Source organism: Schistocerca gregaria, chromosome 1 (assembly GCF_023897955.1).
Source record: "Schistocerca gregaria isolate iqSchGreg1 chromosome 1, iqSchGreg1.2, whole genome shotgun sequence".
Classification (NCBI taxonomy): Eukaryota; Metazoa; Arthropoda; class Insecta; order Orthoptera; family Acrididae; genus Schistocerca; species Schistocerca gregaria.
This window is the reverse complement of record NC_064920.1, coordinates 840,991,601-841,016,359: the sequence shown is the minus strand read 5'-3', so window position 1 is coordinate 841,016,359 and position 24,759 is coordinate 840,991,601. Positions and strand designations below refer to the sequence as shown.

Below are 24,759 nucleotides of genomic sequence, written 5' to 3'. Positions count from 1 at the left end.
ATTATCACTGACTGTGGAAGCTTATGCATTAAGCATGAATTGTAAATAACATACCACACCTGACATAAGCTACTCAGACATTGGTGGATATGTCACTTTTTATATGATTTTCTCCAGTAGTGACAATTTTATTTGTTGCAGAATGTGAGCCAATTACCTCCACTTTTTTGTATTACATAATATGAATCACTCTATAATATTATGGTATGTGCATGATGTTTAAATATGAAAATATGAATGATTAATTGCAGCATATACACGTGTTGGTGGAAACAAGAAGGGAGTCTTCACAAGATCACGCCAACCAAAGATGGCAGCAAATTTGGTGAGGCAACGTTATTGGTCCCTTGCAAGAGAAGATGATAATGTAACAGTTCCTGCAGATCTTACTCCATATGTCTGTAATACTTGCCAAAAATAGATACCACTGTCCACATTGCAACCTGTACCTGTATCAGTATTCACAGCTCTTTACTTAATGCTTTTATGCATATTGTTTATGTAATAAGTTGTTAAATGACATCAGATTATTTCAAATAAACCTTTTGTAAATAAAACGCATATCCATATCCTTTGTGTCTGTTTACAACCAAATACAAATTTGCATGTATTTCTATACATAATTACTTTGTCAAACAGTTAACTGCTATCATTATAAATAGTATATTCCGTAATATAACTAAAATGTGGTAAACAATAAACGGAATTTGAGGAGAGACAACCAATAACATGAGGCTGAATAGAGACCGTGTTGAGGCATATTTCATACAAGGGTGGACTGGTTTAAATGCTGGAGTGTGGAGAGTATTGCAGATGTAAAGGGGCAGTTACATATGTGGTAAGAATCAGCTAGGGAGCAGTAGTAGTGATGTTACCATGTGCCAATTTTCAATTTATTCAGCCGATCTATAACACTTTTCCACCAATGTGAACTCACAGTAGGTATTTTCCATCACTTTGAAATGTTGTGAGACATACTATTTTGAATCAAAAATTAGAAAGATGAGGTATAATGTGTGTACCACACAGCTACTTATGTTCCTATCTGGAAGATAACAGATTTTCACTCCACAGATCCATAGGATACATAACATTAAAAAAAAACAATACATTCTTATGAAAAAAATGATGTCCTAATGTGCCTTCCACTGATCACAAATGAAATGGTCCTCAAGAATGTAGAATAAGTAAAAAAAAACATGTTTTTGTTTAAAATGTAATAACAAACATGCCACAAAACATGTAAATGTACAATACATTAAGGTGCATATGATAATTCTTAGGCTGTGTTAGCCATGTCTCATCAAAGAGAAAAATTCATTTACAACTCTCATTTCATGGATCACATTAGTGCACTGAAGATGTGCAGAGTCAGATTTTATATATCACTTATTTGACATTTTTAATGATAAACACACATCAGTTATTTGTACTAAGACATTCATCTACCAAGTAGAAGGGGTCAGCCACCAATAAATCATTGAGGCTGCTCTTAAAGGGAACTTTGTTACTACAGTAGTTATTTCTTTTTGTGGCCACTGGCAAGTTATTGAGAATGTTTGTTTCTGAATAATGAATACTTCTCTAGACCATGGTAGGTGACTTTAAATCTTTGTGAAAATTATTTTTATTTCTAATATTGATTCCATGAATTGAGATGTTGGATCAAAAAAAGAGATTGTTATTTTTACAGAGATGACAAAAGTAATGTGGCAGCAATATGCGCATATACAGATGGCAGTAGTATCACATACACAAGTTATAAAGGGCAGTGCATTGACACAACTCACATTTGTACTCAGGTGATTCATGTGTAAAGGTTTCCAATGTGACTGTGGCTTCACAACAGCAATTAACAGACTTCGAAACCAGAATGGTGGTTGGAGCTAGACACACGGGGTATTCAATTTCAGAAATTATTAGGAAATTCAATATTCTGAGATCCCCAATATCATGGGTGTGTGAATACCAAATTTCAGGCATTACTGCTCACTGCGGCTGTTATTTAATAACTGAATGCAGCAGCATTTGTGTAGAGTTGTCATTGCCAACAGACAAGTAGCACTGTGTGAAATAACCATCGAAGTCCATGTGGAATGTATGACAAAAATATCCATGACAATGCTGTGAAATTTAAATTTAATTGTCTATGGCAACAGACAACAGACACAAGTGAGTTTGATAACACCACAAGATCACCTCCGGTGCCTGTCGTGGGCTTGTGTCCATATCAATTGGATACTAGATGACCGGAAAACTGTGGCCTGGTCAGATGAGTCACAATTTCAGGTGATAAGAGCTGATGGTAAGATTAGAGTGTGGCACAGACCCCACAAGCCATGGACCCACATTGATAACAAGGTACAATGGAAGTTGGTATGTGATACTACTGCCATCTGTATAGTGCATATCACTGTCCCATTACTTTTGTCACCTCACTGAAAATAATAATCTCTTTTTTCGAACCAACATCTCAGTTCATGGGTTCAATACTGTGTTTACATGGAACAGACTGGGTTCTCTGGTTCAATTGGAGACCATTTGCATCCATTCATAGACTTCCACTTCCTAAACAACAATATCATGTCACCACCTCACAATTGTTCATAATTGGTTTGAAGAACATTCTGGACAATTTGAGCAAATGATTTGGCCACTCAGACTGCCTGACACAAATTCCATTGAGTGTTTATGGGACATAATCAAGAGCTCAGTTTGTGAAAAAAATTCTGCAGTAGCAATACTTTCACAATTATGGATGGCTTTAGAGGCAGTATGAATAAATATTTCTGCAGAGGCTTCCAGTGACTTGTCAACCCCATGCCACTTTGAGTTGCTGTACTACGCTGGGCAAAAGGAGATCCAGCCCAATATTAGGAGGTATCCCATGACTTTTGTCACCTTAGTGTGTGACAAATTACATTATGAATAAATACAGGGTGAACATTAATAAAACTGATGAACTGCAGGGATAGATTCCTGACTAGAAATGAAGGAAAAAAGGTCTTATGAACATGTGTCTGGAAATGGACAGTGTGCATGAAATGACTACAAATCCCGGAACACAGCACAGAGCTGCATTGCATCCATGTCACAACAGATTTTCAAAGTGGCCTCCATGGAACGCAGTAGTTGCCATGTAGGACACACATAATTCTACTCTGACTTACACCATGTTCACGGACCGCTTGCCTAGAATTTGTACTAGTGTTTGTCTTAATATACTGTAGAAACTAGTCCTCCAAATCTGGTACATACAGTCTGCCACCTCCCTGCACATTCGTCTGTCTGAAGAGACCCATGGTCACACAAACACTCAAAAAGGGCTTCAAATGTTGCATGATGTTGTTGTTGTCACTGAGGGTACTTATTTTGATATAGCCACAATCCTTCTCATCTGTTTCCATCCACTTGGCCTTGTATCAATGTTTGTAGTTCCTTGAACAGGCCTCTACAGGATGTTCTTGAGGTCATGCCAAAAATAATGCATATTATACATTTTTGGACTTGGAAAACCTTTAACTTGACTTAATGAGCTACTCCAAAAAGTGTTACTATATGACATAATGGAATGGAAGTAAGTGAAGAATGTTAGCTTTTTTTTATTTTTATACCAACTGTATCTGAAAATATCTGCATTTAAAATAAACATGTGTTTAAGGACATCAGCAAGTTCATGGGTGTTCCACCTTGTTGCATTTCTTAGCAGACTGTAACAACAAGAATTTAATACAGTCAACACTTTCTATCTGCTTCTCATTGTATTTAAGCATATATAGGGGGAAAACTTCTTACAAGTTGTGAACTGATTGTATTGTGTGTGTGTTTTCTTTAAGTTTAGTGATAAAAATTGCCTAAGAAACATTTATTAATGTCCACGAAGATTTCATTAACAAATATTTCTAAACTTGTATTTGTCTTGCTGTTTAGAGTAATGTTTGTATTGTCTGCAAACACAACAGTCTTGGCATTTGGTAATGTTACTTACGAAAAGTCATTGATATACACAAGAAAAAGTAAGGGCCTTAAGATGATACCTTGTGGGATACCACATGTAATTTATTCCCAGGTGGATGATGCCTAACAGGTTAATACAGGACTCTTCACTATTGATACCCTGTATTTCCTGTCAGAGAGACACACTTTGAACCATTTTGCAGTGTTTCCTATTACACTAGAATATTTTAATTTACTTAAAAACATATTGTGATTTGCACAGTGAAATGCCTTTGACAGATCGCAAAATGTGCCAGTGACCTGTAATTTATCACCTAATGAATTAAGGTGGTAAAGAGATAGATAGAGATATCTTATTTCCAAATTTGGTTTTCTGGGTGTAAGCCATCTGCTTTTCTTTTGTACTCAGGATTAGTTTGTCAGTCATACTAACAACTACAACAGCACATTTCCCAGTGCAGATGAATGTGACAGCCTCTCCATGAAGCATATGTAGTGAGGCATCTGACTTGGAGAATGTTTCCATTATGTTGGTAGAGAACAATATTGCAAACACTGCATAACCTTGAAAATCTTTTTCTCTTGTGTGTGTGGTAGCTGTGTTATGGCCCAAATTCTTGAATTTTCTGTTCCTGTAAACAGACAGAGCATTCCTTAGACCATACTGAATGTTTGTCTGAGCAGTTAAAAGGAGCTCTTGGTAATGTACATATTGAGCTAGGATCTTGAACATCCATACTACATCTCCCACAGGTTGGCTTCCCCTTGCAGACTGGTACTGTGAGCCCAAATCTTTAATATGAAAGCGGTGCAGTGAGTTTGAGGCATATGGATGGATATAGAGATGTACAAAGCCAGCCTTCATTTATTTGGATAACGTGGATGAGTTAAAGATGAATATTAAGATGAATGTTTCTCTAACTCATCATGCACTCATTTCAAAATGTCCTTCACCTCAGTCATGCCTTCATTTTGCCATGCTTGTAGCAGTTCTTTGTTTCCAAAATCCATTAGATCACAGGTTGATGCAATGCCTTTACAATAATTGAGGGGATATTTCCCAAGTTTTTTGCTTTGCACTTGAATGGATGTCATTGTCTCTAGTAGCAAAACACCATTTCTCAGCCTTTTAATACAGTTCCTATTACATCTCTCTGTATACAGAATAGGAACATTGTATCGAATGTACGCTCTTCTCTCTTCATTAAAACGAATACATTTTATGCTTTGACATTCTTGTCTTACTACGAATATCCATCATATTATCCATTTCTGAAACAGATGTAATAATAACCAAGAAAGAACCTGCACAACATAGGATAAGAGCATTGGTTTCTAATGATTACTTGAACTCTGTAATGAGAATGCAATTTTTTTTCCTTTATTGTAATTTCATTCCCCAGCCCCGCATGGGCAAGGGAGGGCTGGCAGTGGCACAAGCCACCGCTATTCAGCTGACTGGCATATAAATAATAAAAGGGCGAACTTATACATAAAAGAGTCAGTTAAAAAAAGTCGACATACAGTTAAAATAACACAGTTGGCGATTTGTGGGGCACTTAAAATACACCAAAGTCACACACACGAGTTAAAATTTGGCCACAGTATAAAAATGCACAGAGCAAGAGACACTGTAAGTGACAGGGCACATACGAAAAATAAAAACTGCTGGTAGGGACCTGCCGAGGGATGAGGGGCCTGAGAGGAGGAAAAAAGAGGGGAAAGGAAGGTGCAGTGGGGAGGGGGGGGGGGTTGGCGGGAGGGGGTGTGAGGGAAAAAAAAGGGGGCAGGACCACACTAAGAGGCAGGAGATGGATGGGGCAGAATACGAAGAGGGAAGGCAAGTCAGGAGGGAGTGCAGAGACACAGAAGAGGGACATGAGAAAGGGAGGGGGGCATAGGAAGGAGGAAAACCATGCAGGGGAAGGGAAGAGGATGGGAGAGGGAGCCCTGAGGAAGAGGAAGGGGAAGGTGGGGTTAGAGTTAGTAGGAGGGGTAGATGCCAGGGTGAAGCTCATCATCTGTGACGGGTAGGTGCTGGAAGTTGTGTTGGGAAAGGAGGTGGAGGGTGTGGAGATGGAGAGAGGGTGGGACACAATGGTAAAGGTGCAGCAACAGGCTGGGGGAGGAGAGGAAGGGGGACACCAGGGGGAGGGGGAGATGGAGTTGGTGGATAAAGTACAGGGTGCAGGTGTGTTGAAGGAAAAGAGGAAGAAGTTGAGGGAGGGGGATGAGGTCATAGAGGATGCACAAGGGGGACGGAAGATGGATATGGAAGGTGAGGTGGAGTTCATGGCATTCTAGGATTTGGAGGGCTTTATAGGATCTGGGAGGGGCGGAAATCGAACCGACACTGGCATAACAAAGGACGGGGGAGATCAGGGATTTGTAGGTGTGAAGGATGGTGTAAGGAAGCAGTCCCCATGTCCGGCCAGACAGGAGTTTCAGGAGGCGGAGTCTATTGTGGTGAGAATGTATCATAAACAGCGAATTCTTAATCATCTGTGCTACAACCACAAATGAGATGAATTAAACATACTTTGTATACAGAGGGTAAGCAGCACTGCTCTTTATAGAGTGAGTGAGAAAATCTTTCAGTGGCCCACCCCACCCATTGAGAGTCTCTTGTTTGTTTTTGTGAGCCATTTGCATCTCATGAGAAGCTGAGGAATCAGTCCACCACTTGGATCTCTGCTTGCCTAGGTAATCCTTTTAAAACTGAGATGCAACAGGTTTTCCAGAGGCTACCCTATAAATTATTTTGCCTTCACAGCCATCCATATTTTCACCGTGTGGCACTCATTAACACAAGGTTTTTTCCCCCAGAGGTTTGTACTTTCCTAAGCAATGTGGGAAGTTAAGTCAAGATCCATGCTGTCCGTGATGCACAATGTTCCGACATCATGTCGCACAGTGGTTGCTGACGCATGCCCAGAAATTAATGGTTACCAAGGGCTGGAATTACTCACCGGACCCTCAGCTCAGAAACTCTGGATTTGGCAAACATGGAAGTAGCAAACAAATGCTGAGCTCTCTGGGGTGCTCGCCAAATCCTGAGGACGTGATGCGCTTAACTCCTCACAGATGCAAAAGGCATGTTGGCGAGCCACTCTTTGCTATGGAAAGCACTGTCAATCTAAATAAACGAATATTAATTTTAGGGGTATCATCCTTGTTCAACGATCAGACTATGTTTCATCAGTACGTGTAGGGTGCCAGTACTGGTACAGAAAGGTTCTCCGCTATGATATTTCTGTACAAGCTACAGAAAGCTCTCAGGAACTGACGCAGTTATGTGCTGGTTAAGCAAATGAACTTCTAATGTGAGATACGGAAACCTATAGGCAGTCAGCGAGTTCGCCAACAATGGTACTTACCTACTGCCATGGAGAATGCGATCGTCATCATTATGATCAAGGACTGTAAGCGGAAGAATCGTGACGTGCTGTATAAGACGATTAAAAAAAGTTACTGATCAAACGGATGGCTAAACGGATCAAACGGATCGCCAAACTGGTGAAATATTAATCGTCATTGCTACAATCACAGAGGGTTGACGAACACCTGTTATATAAAGGGTGAAGAACACCATGAAAAAAGAAAAGAAAAAAGGAAACGGTCGCTTGTAGAACTCAGAAAGGGAGGAAGATAGTAGAGGTGACGAATAACACTCTGTCGACGATGGGGTTATTAGAGACGAAACACAGGGAAATCTGTCCTGACTTTATCGTATGAACCATACTGCCATTTGCCTTGATTCATTTTGGTACGCTAAAGTAAAAAATGTGGGATGTCGTCCTCCTACATGCCAAGTCCAGTGCGACATCACTGCACCATCTTGATTGGTGTGCCTAATGGATTTAGGTAAGGTTACTTTGTTTACAAAGTGCTAATAGGATCGCAAGAACAAGTCATCTCTCAGTTCTGGATTTCGATAGCAACCTTTTGACTGTATCACAACAAGCTTCAAACCTTTGAAACAAATTTTAATGAGCAGCTGGATAACGAAGCTAAGGCAGTCTACTGCTTCATTAGACGCCAACTTCTATATCTACATATTCTGTAACCCATTGTACAGTGCGTTGCGGAGGATATTCCGTATCAGTATTAGTGAGATTCTGTCTTAGTCCTCTATTCATGTATTGAGCAACACAAAAATGATTGCTTACATCCAATGCAAGGCTCCTTGATCTCTCTTATATCACTCTTGTGGTCCCTACGGTGGTAGCAGCAGAATTGTTGCGCAATCTTTCTCTAATTCTTGTCCTCTAATTTTATTTTTTATGGTGCTGCCTTATTTCAAAAGATTCTTATTTGAGACCAAGGCATATTTCTAACACTTGCGATACAGAACACACACATTGCATGATTCTTAGGCAAGCAATCACAGTGAAAGTGATAAGGGCTGTAAACCTGAGTTTTCCCGCGATGCTTCACCTATATGTCGACAGCCCTCGGCTTCCTTACAAAGGAACAGTGTTTAATTATTTGAATGACAATACCGTAAACAAAATTACAACTCCAATGTGTGCAATCACGAACTGGTTGATTGATTGATTAATTGATTGATTGTTTATTGTTGTAGAGACCTCAGAGATCATCTGAGGCATTAGAAAAGTCAATATTTCATAGTATAAATGTTACACAGATAATTACAAAAACAAGAAAAATATTACACAATACACAAATAACTATGGTACCTTCACACAAAACCAAAACAGATAAACGTCTGGTACAAATTGATATTGCATAGTAAATTTAGCCAATTACAGACTTACTCATATATAGAAGCACATAAAAACTGATCACAAAGTGTAGTCATACCATATTCTTTGCCTCCCTTAAAAATTCATCAGTTTCACAAATGCTGAGCCCAAGAAGAAATTCTTTTACTTTTTTTTTTAATTGTTGAATTGGAATATCCCTGATATGTTGGGGTATGGCATTAAAACATTTTATGGACTTGTATAAGAAGCACTTTTGTGTTTTTTTTATAGTTACATCGGAAAGAAACTAGGTCCTGCTTGTTTCTTGTATTATAATTATGTCGCATGTCATACTGTTGATAACTCGGATAGTTTTCCTTAATATGCATTACAGACTGTAGTATAAATATTGATGGCAGGGTCATAATCTGTAATTTTTTAAAGCTTGGCCTACAGTGAGCTCTGGGTGCCAAGCTACATATCAGTCTTTTTGCCTTCTTTTGTAGTTTGAAGACATTAGCTGCCCTGCTTTGATGTCCCCACAGTATTGTACCATAGGAAATGTGACTGTGTATTAAAGCAAAATAAACCACTTTAAGTACTGGCACGTTTAGACAAAGACGGAGCTTCCTTAGAGCAAATATTCCTTTGCTAATGCTGCTTCTCACTTTTTCTATATGGCTACTCCAGGATAATTTTGATTCAATTGAGATTCCAAGGAAATTAACAGCATTTGAGATCTGCTCAAGTGCAGTGTTATTATTCCACGATACATACAGGTCTTGTATTTTGTTTTGGTTGACACAAAGGGAATTAGCTTTACACCAGTTTTCAAGTTTGACAGTGCACTAGTCTGCTTCATATTTCACCTCCTGTGCTGTTTCTGCAGTTATACAGACTGCAAGACCATCTGCAAATATGTAAGTCCTAGTTGATGGCCCAACTATGTTACATGGTAAGTCATTTATATAAATAATAAATAGAATTGGGCCAAGTACAGAACCTTGTGGGACACCCATGCCCACAGGAAAGTAATCTTGATTCTGCACCATTTAAAACCACCTTCTGCACTCTATTACTTAGATAAGATTTTATCAATTCCAGAGCACTTCCTGTAAAGCCATAGACTTTCAGTTTGTTCAATAAGATTTCATGAGATACAGTGTCGAAAGCTTTTGATAAATCAAAGCGTTTATTCTGAACCACTAGCTTGCTTTCTAGTTGCTTCACACACTGTGTTAAAAGTGATAAGGCCGATTTAACACTTCCTAACCCTGATCTGAAGTCAAATTGACTGTCAGTGAATATTTTCTTCGAAGTATTTTACTATTTGATTATTTAATATAGCATCTATCACTTTAGACAAGATTGGCACAACTGAAACAGGCCTAAATTATCACAACTTAAGAGGCTGCCTTTTTTGTGTGTTGGAGTGACTTTAACAAACTTTAGTGCCTTTGGGAACTGAGCCTCCAAAATACATGTATTCACTACATGTGTTATCAATTCTGGCAGTTGAACTGAATCACACTTTAACATGGCTGAACTTAAACCATAAACGTCATTACTAAAACTGTTCTTCATTTTCCTCAGTATATTAGTAACATCTTGTACCTTGACCAGTTTAAAGCTACATCTACTTTCAGGCTTTGTGTTGTTTCTCAGGTAGTATTTATGGTCAGTAGCTATATTGGAAGTGCCAATCACCTTTATTATTTCTTGCGCCTTCTCAGTGAAGAATTTATTTAACCATGCAGCATTCAGATTACTGCTTTCAGCCTGTGAAGTCATTTTCCTGTTGCACAGACTGTTAATGATATTCCACATTGCACCTGTCTTATTTTCAGATGTTAGTATTATATCTTCATTTTTTTCACACCTATCTTCCTTTAAGGCCTGTGTTAATGTTTTCTTTTTCACTGTGAGCATGTCTTTAAATACTTGAGAACCTGTACTTTTATACCAGTCATAATATTGACCACACTCCCTCTTGATCTTCAACACTTTTTCATCCCTGACCTTATTTACTCTAAGTGCCTTTTTATTATTTCGTAACTTAATGGGAAAGGACATCTTAGCATATACAGAAAGAGTAGATATGAGTTCTTCCACCTTTCTATCTATTGCATGTTCTCCATAAACATGCAACCAGTTACTTTTATCAATAGGAGACTTAAACATATTTGACCACACACACTTTCTTTTCTGCCATATGCACTGAGTCAGTGTTACAATTTCTTGTTATATCTGTTCTAAGAAGTAGTGGCCAGTGGTCAGATACCCAGGTCTTAATTACCTCTGACTTGAGATGCATTAACTCATTCGATTCAACTATATTGTCAATACAGGTACCAGTACCTTTATAATGTGTCCTTGTTATTTCAGTGGTTGTAATATAAAGACCAAAAGAATTTAATAAATTATTTACATATGAGTTGTAGATAGTGGACAACTAAAAATTCAAATTGAAATCTCCACAGATTAGTATCCTACACTTATACTTACAGACTGTTTCACATAAAGACACTAACTTGTCAACAAAATCATCTGCTGAATTGCCTCCTGAGTACAAAGCTACAACTATTAAATTTAAATCTATTAACCTAACAGCTGCAATTTCACATATCATTTCTAGAGATAATGCTTTAACTTTTGCTATTGGTTCATATTTAATCCCCCCTTTTTTTTTTTAGAAATATAACACACCCACCAAGATTTTTATTAGTTCTACAATATTTGTCAGCTAGTGTGTAGCCCTCAGGGCAGTATAGATCTATTTCATCATGCTTTAACCAGTGTTCTACGAGACAGATTACATCTAAGTGACAAGTCTCTATGACATCTTCCACTACTTCCAACTTATTAGATAAACACTGTACATTCCAGTGAAGGACATTAAAATTGTCTGATCTGTGCCTGAGTCTGTTTACCTTGAGATCTTCCTCCCCCTTCGGCCTACCACTAAAAAAACATTTAGATGGGAGGGAAGCACTGTTTTCCGTTTTCTCACTCTGTTAATATTTGGTCTTGTTACTGGGATTAGTGATGATGCTGATTCATCTGCTGCTGCTGCTGGTGGTGGTAGTGAATGAATCTTTAACAAATCGGAAAATGTTATGTGAAAATTTCTATTACAGTATCGTATCAATTTTTATAGGCCTTCTGGAGGCACCAATGTATTCGCTAGGTAAAAGACCACCGGATATTGGATAGGAATTAATTTTAATACCAGCCAAACAAGTCGTTTCAGAATGTCACAGAATGGTGCAAACGGCAAAGAATGAAGCAGTTGTGCTAAAGTTGGAAACATTAACACAAGAGCATGATAGGAGATCTTTTTTTCGAATTAGTTGCCCTTCTGGTGCCATCACAAAATGACGAATGTTAAGTACCAGGATATTTTTTCCACTCTTCCGGCAAAAAGCCGCAGATGTGGTCGGTGCTGACTCCCGGGTAAGGATAGCTATTGGAACTACTTGTTTTCGGATCACTCGCTTCAACGTGTTTTCTCTGAGGCGATAAAATACCGGGAAGCCCTGACTGGGCTACATTTGATTGAATATTTCAGACAGAGCCCACTTAGGCATAGTTTCGCAATGGTTTTAGTAGTTGTTATTTTATTTATCTGTAGATCATTTTGACAAAAATACTGAACATAAGTTTATATTCTCACAGGTCTACTTTGATAAGGATGGAACATGTAGTCGGCACTGCCTTGTAGGAGGAGCCATGCCGTCATTTGCCTGCAGTAATTTAGGGAACCCACAGAAAATGTAAATCAGGATTGCCGTATACAATGCCAATCTGTTTAAAACTGTGCAGCCTCATTCGGTTAATTCCTAACGTACAATATTGTTTTACAAATAAGTTATTTAAAAATGTAAAAGGCTACTGCTGCACTGTTTATTCATTTTTAACTCCCATTTATTGTACACAATGCACACTCGTTGTTTCATGATGTGACGCTGCACACACTCTCAGCTGATATCAGGGTCATAGTAAAGATGTCTGATTTCTGTTTTTGTACCGTGACTTCCCATTTGTTATCCTGATAGGCTAAGTTAGTATCCCTCCATAATAAGTTACTTGTTTAGCTTCTGAAGATTACAAGCATAGCTTCAGTAGTAAGTTTTCCAGAAAAGAAAAGAAAAAATGAAGAAAACATAGTGTGAAAGTGTTGTGTCGAATGTCTTATTATCGTACTTATCATTTAGTAGCTTAGTGCCCGCTGCTTCACTCGCGTAGACTGTATGGCCTTCAAAGACTTTTTTTTTTTTGTTTTTCTTTGACCGATTTTTTAAATGTAGTTCACAAATTGCAACATCTTCTAAGCTTTTCACGCTAATTGAGGTCATAGAAGCTTTTCCGAATGTACTTCTGACCAAGAAGCTATTCTGGTCACTAGAGTGGAAGATTTTTCTTTATCATACCTTTTGCGTTCTCTTGTATTATTTCCATAGAACCTTTCACCTCCTAACATATATTTCTGTATACTAACCGATAAGTGAAATACATACCAATTTCACAGATTTAGTTTTTTAATTTTTTTATTAACGAAAAATTTTCTTAATAATTTTCATCTCCTATTTCACCCACTTAGGAACTGAATTTCCCAAAATAGTGGTACATGTATTTTTTTTTAATTTCTAATAGAGACGACAAATACAAATTGCAATAGGTTTAGCTTGAAAATGTTCTCACAATGAAGTAATTTCATAACATTTTTCCGTATTTCACTTCTTTAGGGGGTTGAATTTTCAAAGACATTGAAGCATGTAGTCCTTTATTTGTAACTGAGAAGTCAAATACCAGTTTTCGTAAATGTAGCTTTAAAATATTTTGGTACTTCTTTAATAATGATTTATTTTCAAAGAATCCTTCACTCACTATTTTACCCTCTTCGTGGTTGAATTTCCAAAAATGCTGAAACACATATTTTGTTAATTTTTGACTGGAAACCTAGAACCAGATTTCGTAGTTCTAGCATGAAGATTGTTTTAATAGCGAAATTTTTCAAAAAAAAGTTCGTTCACCATTTCATCCCTTTGAGATTGGAATTTCGTACAATCCCTTCATAAACAACACTGTCAGTATAAGAGCACCATCTTCTCCAAATTTCAAGTTTTTATTTTAGCGGTTTGGCTGGACGAAGATAAGTCAATGATTCAATTTGGCCCTATTTCACCCCCTTAGGGGTTGAATTTCCAAACACTGTGAAAATCTCATGTATAACTGAAAAGCCAGATAACAATTTTCAAAGATTTAGTTTCAAAAATGCTTGCATAATGAAGTATTTCCGTAAACATTTTCATCTCCTATTTTACCCACATAGGATTGAATTTCCAAAAACAGTGAAATGTGTACTTTTTTTTATTTCTGAGAATCCAAATTCAAAATTTAATAGATTTAACTTCAACAAACGAAACGTCAGTTTTAGTAGGTTTAGTTTCGACAGTGCCTTAATAGTGACGTGTTTCAAAAACCTTTCATTCCCTATTTCACCCCCTTACGGATGGAACTTGGAAATATTCCTTCTTAAAATACATAATATAATATATTACAGTATAATATAGTATTTCTAGTTTCCATCCTTAGCCTTTAGGGGTGGGTGAGGACGAGTCAGTGAGTCAGTCAGTATATTGCCTTTTATATAGGTCTGTATAGATTTGTGTTACACCTTGTTACCAAATATCTACCCAGAATTTGTTGCTTAACATGTACTTTTTGACTGTCTTTTTTTAGTAGGTTTGCTTCAGTAATCTTTTTAATCTCTTTGGGAAATTTATTGTACAGTTTTATTCCAAGATAGAAAATGCTGTTTTGAGTTTTATATTTGTTCTTTCTTGGTAGAGCTTGCTTTGAGAGTGTCTGCGGACCACTCACCGATACTGACGGTGTAAGAGTTGCCGCGTTTATCGCCATTTGTATTCGAATCTCTTATCTCTCAGACTTAGCAACAATTATCTCCTGTCTGTTTCTTAATATGGTTTCCCACGTTCCACTAGCTATGATTCTCTATGGTCTGGCCAGACATATAGGCTCTATTCACACTGGAATACTCAAATCAGGTTTGACAACAAAGAGACTCGGAGATTGGACGACTCGAGTGGCCGATCACATTCACACAGTCACAACACTAGTCTCCTGTACTGCCAAGTCACTTGCAGTGTGAACAGAAAATTAAATCAGTTTCATTGGCTGTGGGCAAAGGACGCACGTATGTAGTGCGCTTTTTTGTGTGCCGCAGCCCCAGTCTTACAATGTCCAGTGACTCTATTGGTTAAGATGATACTATAATCCAGTATTATTATTACCGACGGTACAGAATGAAGCTGTAGGTTAGTCCTTACACTGAGAATAATATAAACTGTTAATTGTCTAATTGCTTGGGTGGGTTGGACGGGAAACATATCCCCATCGAAAAATTTCCTGGGACGGGTTCAACTAACTTCAATTAAAAACAGTACCACTCTACAGTACTGTTGGCATGCGGTGATGCTTTATTCATTATCATTGAAACTGATTATGCAGGTAGATAAAGTGATGGAGGGATATTTCGTGCTTCAGGAACCAAACACTGGATTACAAATGGAAGATTAAACTTGCCATTGCATTCGAGATTACCAGATGATGACAATGATTATAATTTCCCTTATTACTTTGTAGGAGATGAAGCGTTTCCATTAACACGCTACGTGATGCGACAGTACCCACAAAGAACATTCGATAATATGAAGAGAATTTATTAGCATAGTTTAAGAAGAGGAAGAAAATCTGTCGAATGCGCATCTGAAATGCTGACACAGAAGTTCCAAGTCCTGAGCAGTCCTATTCGTTCTCGAACTACAGAAGGAGTGGTGACGTAATAAAATCCGTGTGCATACCGCGTAAGTTCATTCGAAAACATGAAGATATCTAATACAGTCGTGGTGAACAACAATGCAACTTCGAAATGCAAACAGTCAGAATCCAGCCAAGGTAAGACGTTGCACTGCATCCTCATTCTATTGCTTATGAAGTAAGGAAATAGTTAGCCAACTACCTTCTGACACCTCGTGCTTCCCTCCCATGGCAGTAGAAGTACTGTATCAACAATAATCAGGATCTACTATAACTGTCTTTCTTTACAAAAATTTTATGTCTAATGCGTATTTCCGCGAAACTTAAAAATGAGTTTCTGTACGTTTTTATTTATGTATTAATACGTAATTAAAAGCGTTTTAGTTACGTATTTATTGCATTCATTGAATAGTGGATGCTAATAAATCGTTGATTAGTTTTTCAATAGAATTGATCTTAAAGCATAGTGAATAGGGAGTGTTTATTTCACGCAAAAAATTTTAATTACCGGTAACGAATTTACGTGATAGATCAACCTCCTTGACTACTTCGTGCCATGCTCTCTCTGTCACCTCCTTCTTTGAATTTTATAGTTTCGGATATTTCTCCACTTCTCCCAGTGAATTTCAAATTACACATTTGTTCGCACATTGCGCAACCCAATGGCACAAATGCAACTGAGAGACTGGGAGACTAGGCAACTAGCACAACGAGTCGCGGTGACTGGAACGCCGCTACTGAAGTATCCCCGTGTGAACTATCATCTAATTACACGTGCCAGGTTTCCTGGCTGCAGAATACCTCAGTCGTTCGGAAACTTAAGTATTCCCGCCTGAATAGGGCCTTATTTCCTGTTCGACTGTTTTACTCTTGAAATTTTTAATTCCTGTAACGAGCTGGCTATCCGACGAATAATCTGGATTTGCGGAATGATGTCGTCCCAGGGATAACAAGGCTACTTCAAATTCAAATGTGTTTTAAATGATCAATATATAATTATTCTAATGATTTACTGCCGGCCGCGGTGGTCTCGCGGTTCTAGGCGCGCAGTCCGGAACCGTGCCACTGCTACGGTCGCAGGTTCGAATCCTGCCTCGGGCATGGATGTGTATGATGTCCTTAGATTAGTTAGGTTTAAGTAGTTCTAAGTTCTAGGGGACTGATGACCACAGCAGTTGAGTCCCATAGTGCTCAGAGCCATTTTAACCATTTTGAACCAATGATTTACTGCCTGTGTGTTGCGTGTTTGTTGCTTTGCCTCTGTATTTTATTATACGTATAAGTTTTCTGGATGAAAAACCTACTTGAGATTCGATCTACGATGCTGACACGGGTCAGTGAACAGATGTCTGCAGGTAAGATATCTTTATCTGTTGTTAGGGTAAGTGGTAACAGATAGGACACCTAATTAAATAAATTGCTCTCACTGATCTCCCCTCATCGAGTACGCCCACGATACAGGGTGATACGCTAATTGAAAGTGTGTGAGTAATTATGTCTTTGAAGTCAACCGACGATAACGTGGCTGAAGTTTCCAACTTTCTATGATTGTTGTTTTATCTGTTCTCTGATAACAAGATAAAAAGTGACATATTTGGTTTTAAACGTGTGATACACAAATGGTCAACTTGTTGAGATAATGTTGTCGGTTTCTGATTCAGAAACTCGCCAGGCAGAACGTATGTGTCAACTGTTTCATTTATATCACGCACCAGCGAATCACGCTCATATTGGCTTGAGGTGTGTTTATGAGGCAAAGGGTCATGAGAAAATGTACGGGTTTATTAATCTATGGTGCAGTCTGGGAGAACATGCCTTTCATTTCGAGAAAACAAAGCAGTGAAGTACCACTGGTTTAGCTCACATGAAACATTTGTTACCCCACACTAGGCTCGGAAAGAATAACAACGCACAAAATAAGTAGAGGGGAAGCAATAGTGTTAGAAATAGAATAACACTGACTTTGAGTTCCAAAGAGGTCCCGAAATGGTGAAAATGTCTTTTTCACTGTGCTGTTAACTGCGGTTCTCTGTATTTAATGAAGAGTTGTCCCCCCCCCCCCCCCTTCCTCCGGTAGCTGAGTGGTCAGCGCGTCGGAATGTTTTACCTAACGGCCCGTGTTCGATTCGCGGCTGGGTCGGGGATTTTCTCCGCTCTGGGACTGGGTGTTGTGTTGTCCTTTCATCGTCATTTCATCCCCATCAACGCGCAATTCGCCGCAGTGGCGTCAGCACGAAAGACTTGCACCAGGCGAACGGTCTCCCCGACGGCCCCTAGCCACAAGGCATTTTTTTCTTTAACAGTAGAAGAAAGAAAGCATGAAAATAACGCAATAAGTTGATTAACGTCGTCAGATGTGAGGTTTCGCAAGCTTAAAATGTGTTGAAAGTGCTATCAGCGTGTAACAAACTTATTAAAGTTATTCACTGTTTCTCCGTTTCCAGAACTATTAAATCAGAGAGTTGCATTTGTATTAGTTACTGTCGATATCCAACACGATTCAACATTATGCATTATGACTAGTTGCTTGTGAATATATTCTAGCTTTATTTCAGAACTCGTCAGAGTCAGTCATACACGGGTGCAATTTCAGATCGTCAGAGCAAGAAGGTATACTTTTCATATACCACTGAAATATCAAAGCAATCTATCTTTAATTTTTTTTTAGTATCATCACCTCTGTCTCCCTCTACAGATTTTACCCTCTGCCGAGCCCTCTAGTACCATAGAAATTATTCCTTGATGTCTTAGCGCATGCCCTATCGTTCTGACTCCTCTTCAGAGTTTTCTATATGTTCCTTTTTCACCGATTCTGCGGAGAACGCCCTTAAAAAGACTAACTAGATAACTATCAAACATTTGAGACACAATACATTTTGTGTCCCCCCACGAACCATGGACGTTGCCTTTGATGGGGAGGCTTGCGTGCCTCAGCTATACAGATAGCCGTACCGTAGGTGCAACCACAACGGAGAGGTATCTGTTGAGAGGCCAGACAAACGTGTGGTTCCTGAAGAGGGGCGGCAGCCTTTTCAGTAGTTGCAGGGGCAACAGTCTGGATGATTGACTGATCTGGCCTTAATGAATAAAACAATAGGAATGCGGGTAAGCTACTACACACAGCATAGTAAATGCATTATTGAGGCCAAAATAAACATGAAGCCCACGCCTACCACAGTAGTACAAGTTTATATGCCAACTAGCTCTGCAGATGACGAAGAAATTGATGAAATGTATGATGAGATAAAAGAAATTATTCAGATAGTGAAGGGAAATGAAAATTTAATAATCATGGATGACTGGAATTCGATAGTAGGAGAAGGAAGAGAAAGAAACTTCGTAGGTGATTATGGACTGGGGTTAAGAAACGAAAGAGGAAGCCGCCTGGTAGAATTTTGCACAGAGCATAACTTAATCATAGCTAACGCTTGGTTCAAGAAACACGAAAGACGGGTGTATACATGGAAAAAGCCTGGAGATACTAGAAGGTATCAGATAGATTGTATAATGGTAAGACAAAGATTTAGGAGCCAGGTTCTAAATTATAAGACATTTCAAGGGGTAGATGACTCTGACCACAATCTATTGGTTATGAACTGTAGAGTAAAACTGAAGAAACTGCAAAAGGGTGGGAATTTAAGGAGATGGGACCTGGATAAACTGACTAAACCAGAGGTTGTACAGAGTTTCAGGGAGAGCATAAGGGAACAATTGATATTAATGGGGGAAAGAAATACAGTAGAAGAAGAATGGGTAGCTTTGAGAGATGAAGTACTGAAGGCAGCAGAGGATCAAGTAGGTAAAAGACGAGGGCTAGTAGAAATATTGAATTTATTTGATGAAATGAGAAAATATAAAAATGCAGTACATGAAGCAGGCAAAAAGGAATACAAACGTCTAAAAAATGAGATCGATAGCAAGTGCAAAATGGTTAAGAAGGGATGGGTAGAGGACAAATGTAAGGATGTAGAGGCTTATCTCACAAGGAGTTAGATATATACTACCTACAGGAAAATTAAAGAGACCTTTGGAGAAACAGAACCACTTGTATGAATATCAAGAGCTCAGATGGAAAACCAGTCGAAACAAGGCCCCGGAAGTAGACAACATTCCATTAGAATTACTGACAGCGTTGAGAGAGCTAGTCCTGACAAAACTCTACCATCTGGTGACCAAGATCTATGAGACAGGTGAAATATCTTCAGACTTCAAGAATAATATAATAATTTAAATCGCAAAGAAAGCAGGTGTTGACAGAAATGAAAATTACCAAACTATTAGTTTAATAAGTCACGGCCGCAAAATACTAATACGAATTCCTTACAGACGAATGGAAAAACTGGTTTAAGGCGAACTCGGGGAAGATCAATTTGGATTCCATAGAAATATTGGAACACGTGAGGCAATACTGGCCCTACGACTTATCTTAGAAGATAGATTAAGGAAAGGCAAACCTACATTTCAAGCATTTGTAGACTTAGAGAAAGATTTGACAATGTTGACTGGAATACTCTCTTTCAAATTCTGAAGGTGGTAGGGGTAAAATACAGGGAGCGAAAAGTTATTTACAATTTGTACAGAAACCAGATGGCAGCTATATGAGTCGAGGGACATGAAAGGTAAGCAGTGGTTGGGAAGGGGGTGAGACAGGGTTGTAGCCTATCCCCGTTTATTCAATCTGTATATTGAGCAAGCAGTAAAGGAAACAAAAGAAACATTCGGAGTAGGTACTAACGTCCAAGGAGAAAAAATAAAAACTTTGAGGTTCGCCGATGACATTGTAAATCTGTCAGAGACAGCAAAGGACTTGGGAGAGCAGTTGAACGGAAAGGACAGTGTCTTGAAAGTAGGATATAAGGTGAACATCAACAAAAGTAAAACGATGGTAATGGAATGTAGTCGAATTAAGTCGGGTGATGCTGAGGGAATTAGATTAGGAAATGAGACAATTGAAGTAGTAAAGGAGTTTTGCTATTTGGGGAGCAAAATAACTGATTATAGTCGAAGTAGAGAGGATATAAAATGTATACTGGCAATGGCAAGGAATGCGTTTCTGCAGAAGAGAAATTTGTTAACATCGAATATACACTCCTGTATGTCCTCAGGTTCAAGTGTTCTGCAATATATGTTAGACAAAAAATAAAATACTTGAAAATGGCATAAAAAGGCGAAACCTACATTGCACTTAATAAACAATAAAACAGTCAAATTGCGCCGTGTTCCTTTCAAAAATATTGTAAAACTGTTGCACAACAATTTTACTTCAGTTTGAAAATTTGCCATACCATCTGATTGGCACTAGTCACGCACGTCATTGAGATGTCACTACTGGAAGAAAAACATTCCCCCTCTCGCATTATCTAACCCCACCCCTCTAAGGAAAACGGCCAGCTTCACTTAGCTTCCGGCTGTACCTGTTTTTGTTTGTTACTGAACAAGAATACTACACTCTTTGAATCTCTTAACGTTAGTTGATGATTTTGGATTCGACCATTAGTTGTTATAGACCGATTAAAATTACTTTAAAATTGACACTTCACGAATTCGTGCTGGTGTCTTCCAATCACAGCGCTCAACGTCACGCCCGAAACGATCGCCGTTGCCAAACTGAAACAATTGGTCAGTTCACTTTCAGTTCTTAGTCCGGCTTTCTTTCTTGATATCTTTGGATCCCGAATCATGGGTCTGGCACTTTTATTTCATATATAATCACAGTCACAGAGATCGACTTAACGTCAAATAAGCCTCGCATTACTTAGCGGGAAGTAGAATTTCTGGTGGCTGTAACTCTTCGGTGCGACCGAGTAACCACAGCTGTAAATAAAACTACTAAACTCAGTGTTGTAACATATCACAATGTTTAGTTCGAATCTCGTCAAATGCAGTATTTTTTGTTTTGTTTCTGAACCTAACCAACAGAGTTTCATTATTATTTTTATTCGGATAACTGGTTTTGAAGTTTTTTTTATTTCTAATACTTTAACCTATGATTTTTTATGATCGTATTGTGTTATTTATTTGCTCTTATTTTTAATCCTTTTTGTCGTTTGGAATTTGCCCTGGGAGCTCTTGTAGGCAGTGTGAGGATATTCTTGCGTCTAAAGTTATCTGTAGAGTTACCCTACGATTCATGGAACTGGATTGATGGTATAACGTGGGCCAAGTCCGACTGGGTTCGTGAGGTAGTCACACTGAGACAGATGGCAAAATTTAGCTGGCTTGAGACGTCTTCGCAGAAAGAAACCGTTTTTCGACGCTTCGTTATTAATAAGATGGATAAAGATTTGGGTGACTCTACGATGATGGTTTTAAGTAAAGGACTGAACTTTGCACCCAAATGGTTCAAACGGCTCTGAGCACTATGGGACTTAACTTCTGAGGTCATCAGTCCCGTAGCACTTAGAACTACTGAAACCTAACTAACCTAAGGACATCATACACATCCATTCGCGAGGCAGGATTCGAACCTGCAACCGTAGCGGTCGCGCGGTTCCAGACTGTAGCGCCTAGAACCGCTCGCCCATCCCGGCCGGCCTTTTGCACCCACACCAAAGGTTTTATCAATACCGGCTTTCATTACTGCCGTTGAAGAAGCTGTTCGTCCTCTTTCTGCAGAATCAGCAGAAGAAGTAAGACACGAAACTTGTCGGGCAGCTATGAAGGCTTGCCCACAAAGGAGTAACGTATCTGTGGCAGAGAGGGCTGCACTATGTAAGCTTCGCCAGGATTCCGAGACGGTGGTTCTTTCAGCTGATAAAGGCAATGCGACTGTTTTAATGTCTCGTGACAACTACCATAAAAAAATGAACAGTTTACTGAGTGACGACACATAACGGAAGATCAGTAAAGACCCCACCAACCAGGTGGTAAGAAGACTGCTTCGCTTCTGAACGCCGCCCCCCTTCTACCAGAAGTTGTGCAAATATTGAAACTAAGTGGTGCCGTTCCTCCAAGGGTTTATGTACTTCCAAAGATCCACAAGAAGGCGTTACTCTACGTCCGATCGTGAATAACATTGGTTCTCCAACCTATGATTATGCCAAACACTTTTTGTCGTTATTAAAGCCTCTGGTGGAAAAATGCACTCATCACACACGGAACTCTGCGGACTTCACTGACAAACTGAAATCACTGAAACTGAACAAATCCGATATTTTAGTCAGTTTCGATGTAGTGTCGTTGTTCGCAAAGGTTCCTCTTTCGGAATCATTGTCTCTCATTGGAAAGACTTTCGCTAAAATGATTTCCGCTTTATTTGAAAATGTTTTGACCTCGATATATTTTTTATCCTCCCCCCATGAACCATGGACCTTGCCGTTGGTGGGGAGGCTTGCGTGCCTCAGCGATACAGATAGCCGTACCGTAGGTGCAACCACACCGGAGGAGTATCTGTCGAGAGACCAGACAAACGTGTGATTCCTGAAGAAGGGCAGCAGCCTTTTCAGTAGTTGCAGGGGCAACAGTCTGGATGATTGACTGATCTGGCCTTGTAACACTAACCAAATGGGCGTTGCTGTGCTGGTACTGCGAACGGATGAAAGCAAGGGCAGCTGCAATTTTTCCCGAGGCATGCAGCTTTACTGTATGATTAAATGATGATGGCGTCCTCTTGGGTAAAATATTCCGGAGGTAAAATAGTCCCCCATTCGGATCTCCGGGCGGGGACTACTCAAGAGGGTGTCGTTATCAGGAAAAAGAAAACTGGTATTCTACGGATCGGAGCGTGGAATGTCAGATCCTTTAATCGGGCAGGTAGGTTAGAAAATTTAAAAAGGGAAATGGATAGGTTAAAGTTAGATATAGTGGGAATTAGTGAAGTTCGGTGGCAGGAGGAACAAGACTTCTGGTCAGGTGACTACAGGGTTATAAACACAAAATCAAATAGGGGTAATGCAGGAGTAGGTTTAATAATGAATAAAGAAAATAGGAGTACGGGTAAGCTGCTACAAACAGCATAATGAACGCATTATTGTGGCCAAGATAGACACTAAGCCCACGCCTACTACAAGTTTATATGCCAACTAGCTCTGCAGATGACGAAGAAATTGATGAAATGTATGATGAGATAAAAGAAATTATTCAGGTAGTGAAGGGAGAGGAAAATTTAATAGTCATGGGTGACTGGAATTCAACAGTAGGAAAAGGGAGAGAAGGAAACATAGTAGGTGAATATGGATTGGGGCTAAGAAATGAAAGAGGAAGCCGCCTGGTAGAATTTTGCACAGAGCACAACTTAATCATAGCTAACACTTGGTTTAAGAATCATGAAAGAAGGTTGTATACATGGAAGAAGCCTGGAGATACTGACAGGTTTCAGATAGATTATATAATGGTAACACAGAGATTTAGGAACCAGGTTTCAAATTGTAAGACTTTTCCAGGGGCAGATGTGGACTCTGACCACAATCTATTGGTTATGACCTGTAGATTAAAACTGAAGAAACTGTAAAAAGGTGGGAATTTAAGGAGATGGGACATGGATAAACTAAAAGAACCAGAGGCTGTACGGAGTTTCAGGAAGAGCATAAGGGAGCAATTGACAGGAATGGGGGAAAGAAATACAGTAGAAGAAGAATGGGTAGCTTTGAGGGACGAAGTAGTGAAGGCAGCAGAAGGTCAAGTAGGTAAAAAGACGAGGGCTAGTAGAAATCCTTGGGTAACAGAAGAAATATTGAATTCAATTGATGAAAGGAGAAAATATAAAAATGCAGTAAATGAAGCAGGCAAAAAGGAATAGAGACGTCTCAAAAATGAGATCAACAGGAAGTGCAAAATGGCTAAGCAGGGATGGCTAGAGGACAAATGTAAGGATGTAGAGGCTTATCTCACTAGGGGGAAGATAGATACTGCCTACAGGAAAATTAAAGAGACCTTTGGAGATAAGAGAACCACTTGTATGAACATCAAGAGCTCAGATGGAAACCCAGTTCTAAGCAAAGAAGGGAAAGAAGAAAGGTGGAAGGAGTATATAGAGGGTCTATACAAGGGCGATGTACTTGAGGACAATATTATGGAAATGGAAGAGAATGTAGATGAAGATGAAATGGGAGATGCGATACTGCGTGAAGAGTTTGTCAGAGCACTGAAAGACCTCATCCGAAACAAGGCCCCTGGAGTAGACAACATTCCATTAGAACTACAGACGGCCTTGGGAGAGCCAGTCCTGACAAAACTCTACCCTCTGGTGAGCAAGATGTATGAGACAGGCGAAATAGCCTCAGACTTGAATATAATAATTCCAATCGCAAAGAAAGCA

The 24,759-nt window shown here is 39.1% G+C and overlaps 1 protein-coding gene across 3 annotated transcripts in view; it reads left to right on the top strand.

Moving 5' to 3' along the window:
• LOC126272386 (beta-glucuronidase-like) overlaps positions 1 to 561 on the top strand; it is a 196,859-nt gene extending 196,298 nt beyond the window's left edge. For all 3 annotated transcript variants that reach the window (XM_049975224.1, XM_049975216.1, XM_049975208.1), the window contains exon 13: positions 252 to 561. In XM_049975224.1, coding sequence (XP_049831181.1) covers positions 252 to 421 — 170 coding nt within the window. In that variant the 3' untranslated portion in view covers positions 422 to 561. The remainder of the gene's footprint in view (positions 1 to 251) is intronic.
• The last annotated feature ends 24,198 nt before the right edge of the window (positions 562 to 24,759 follow it).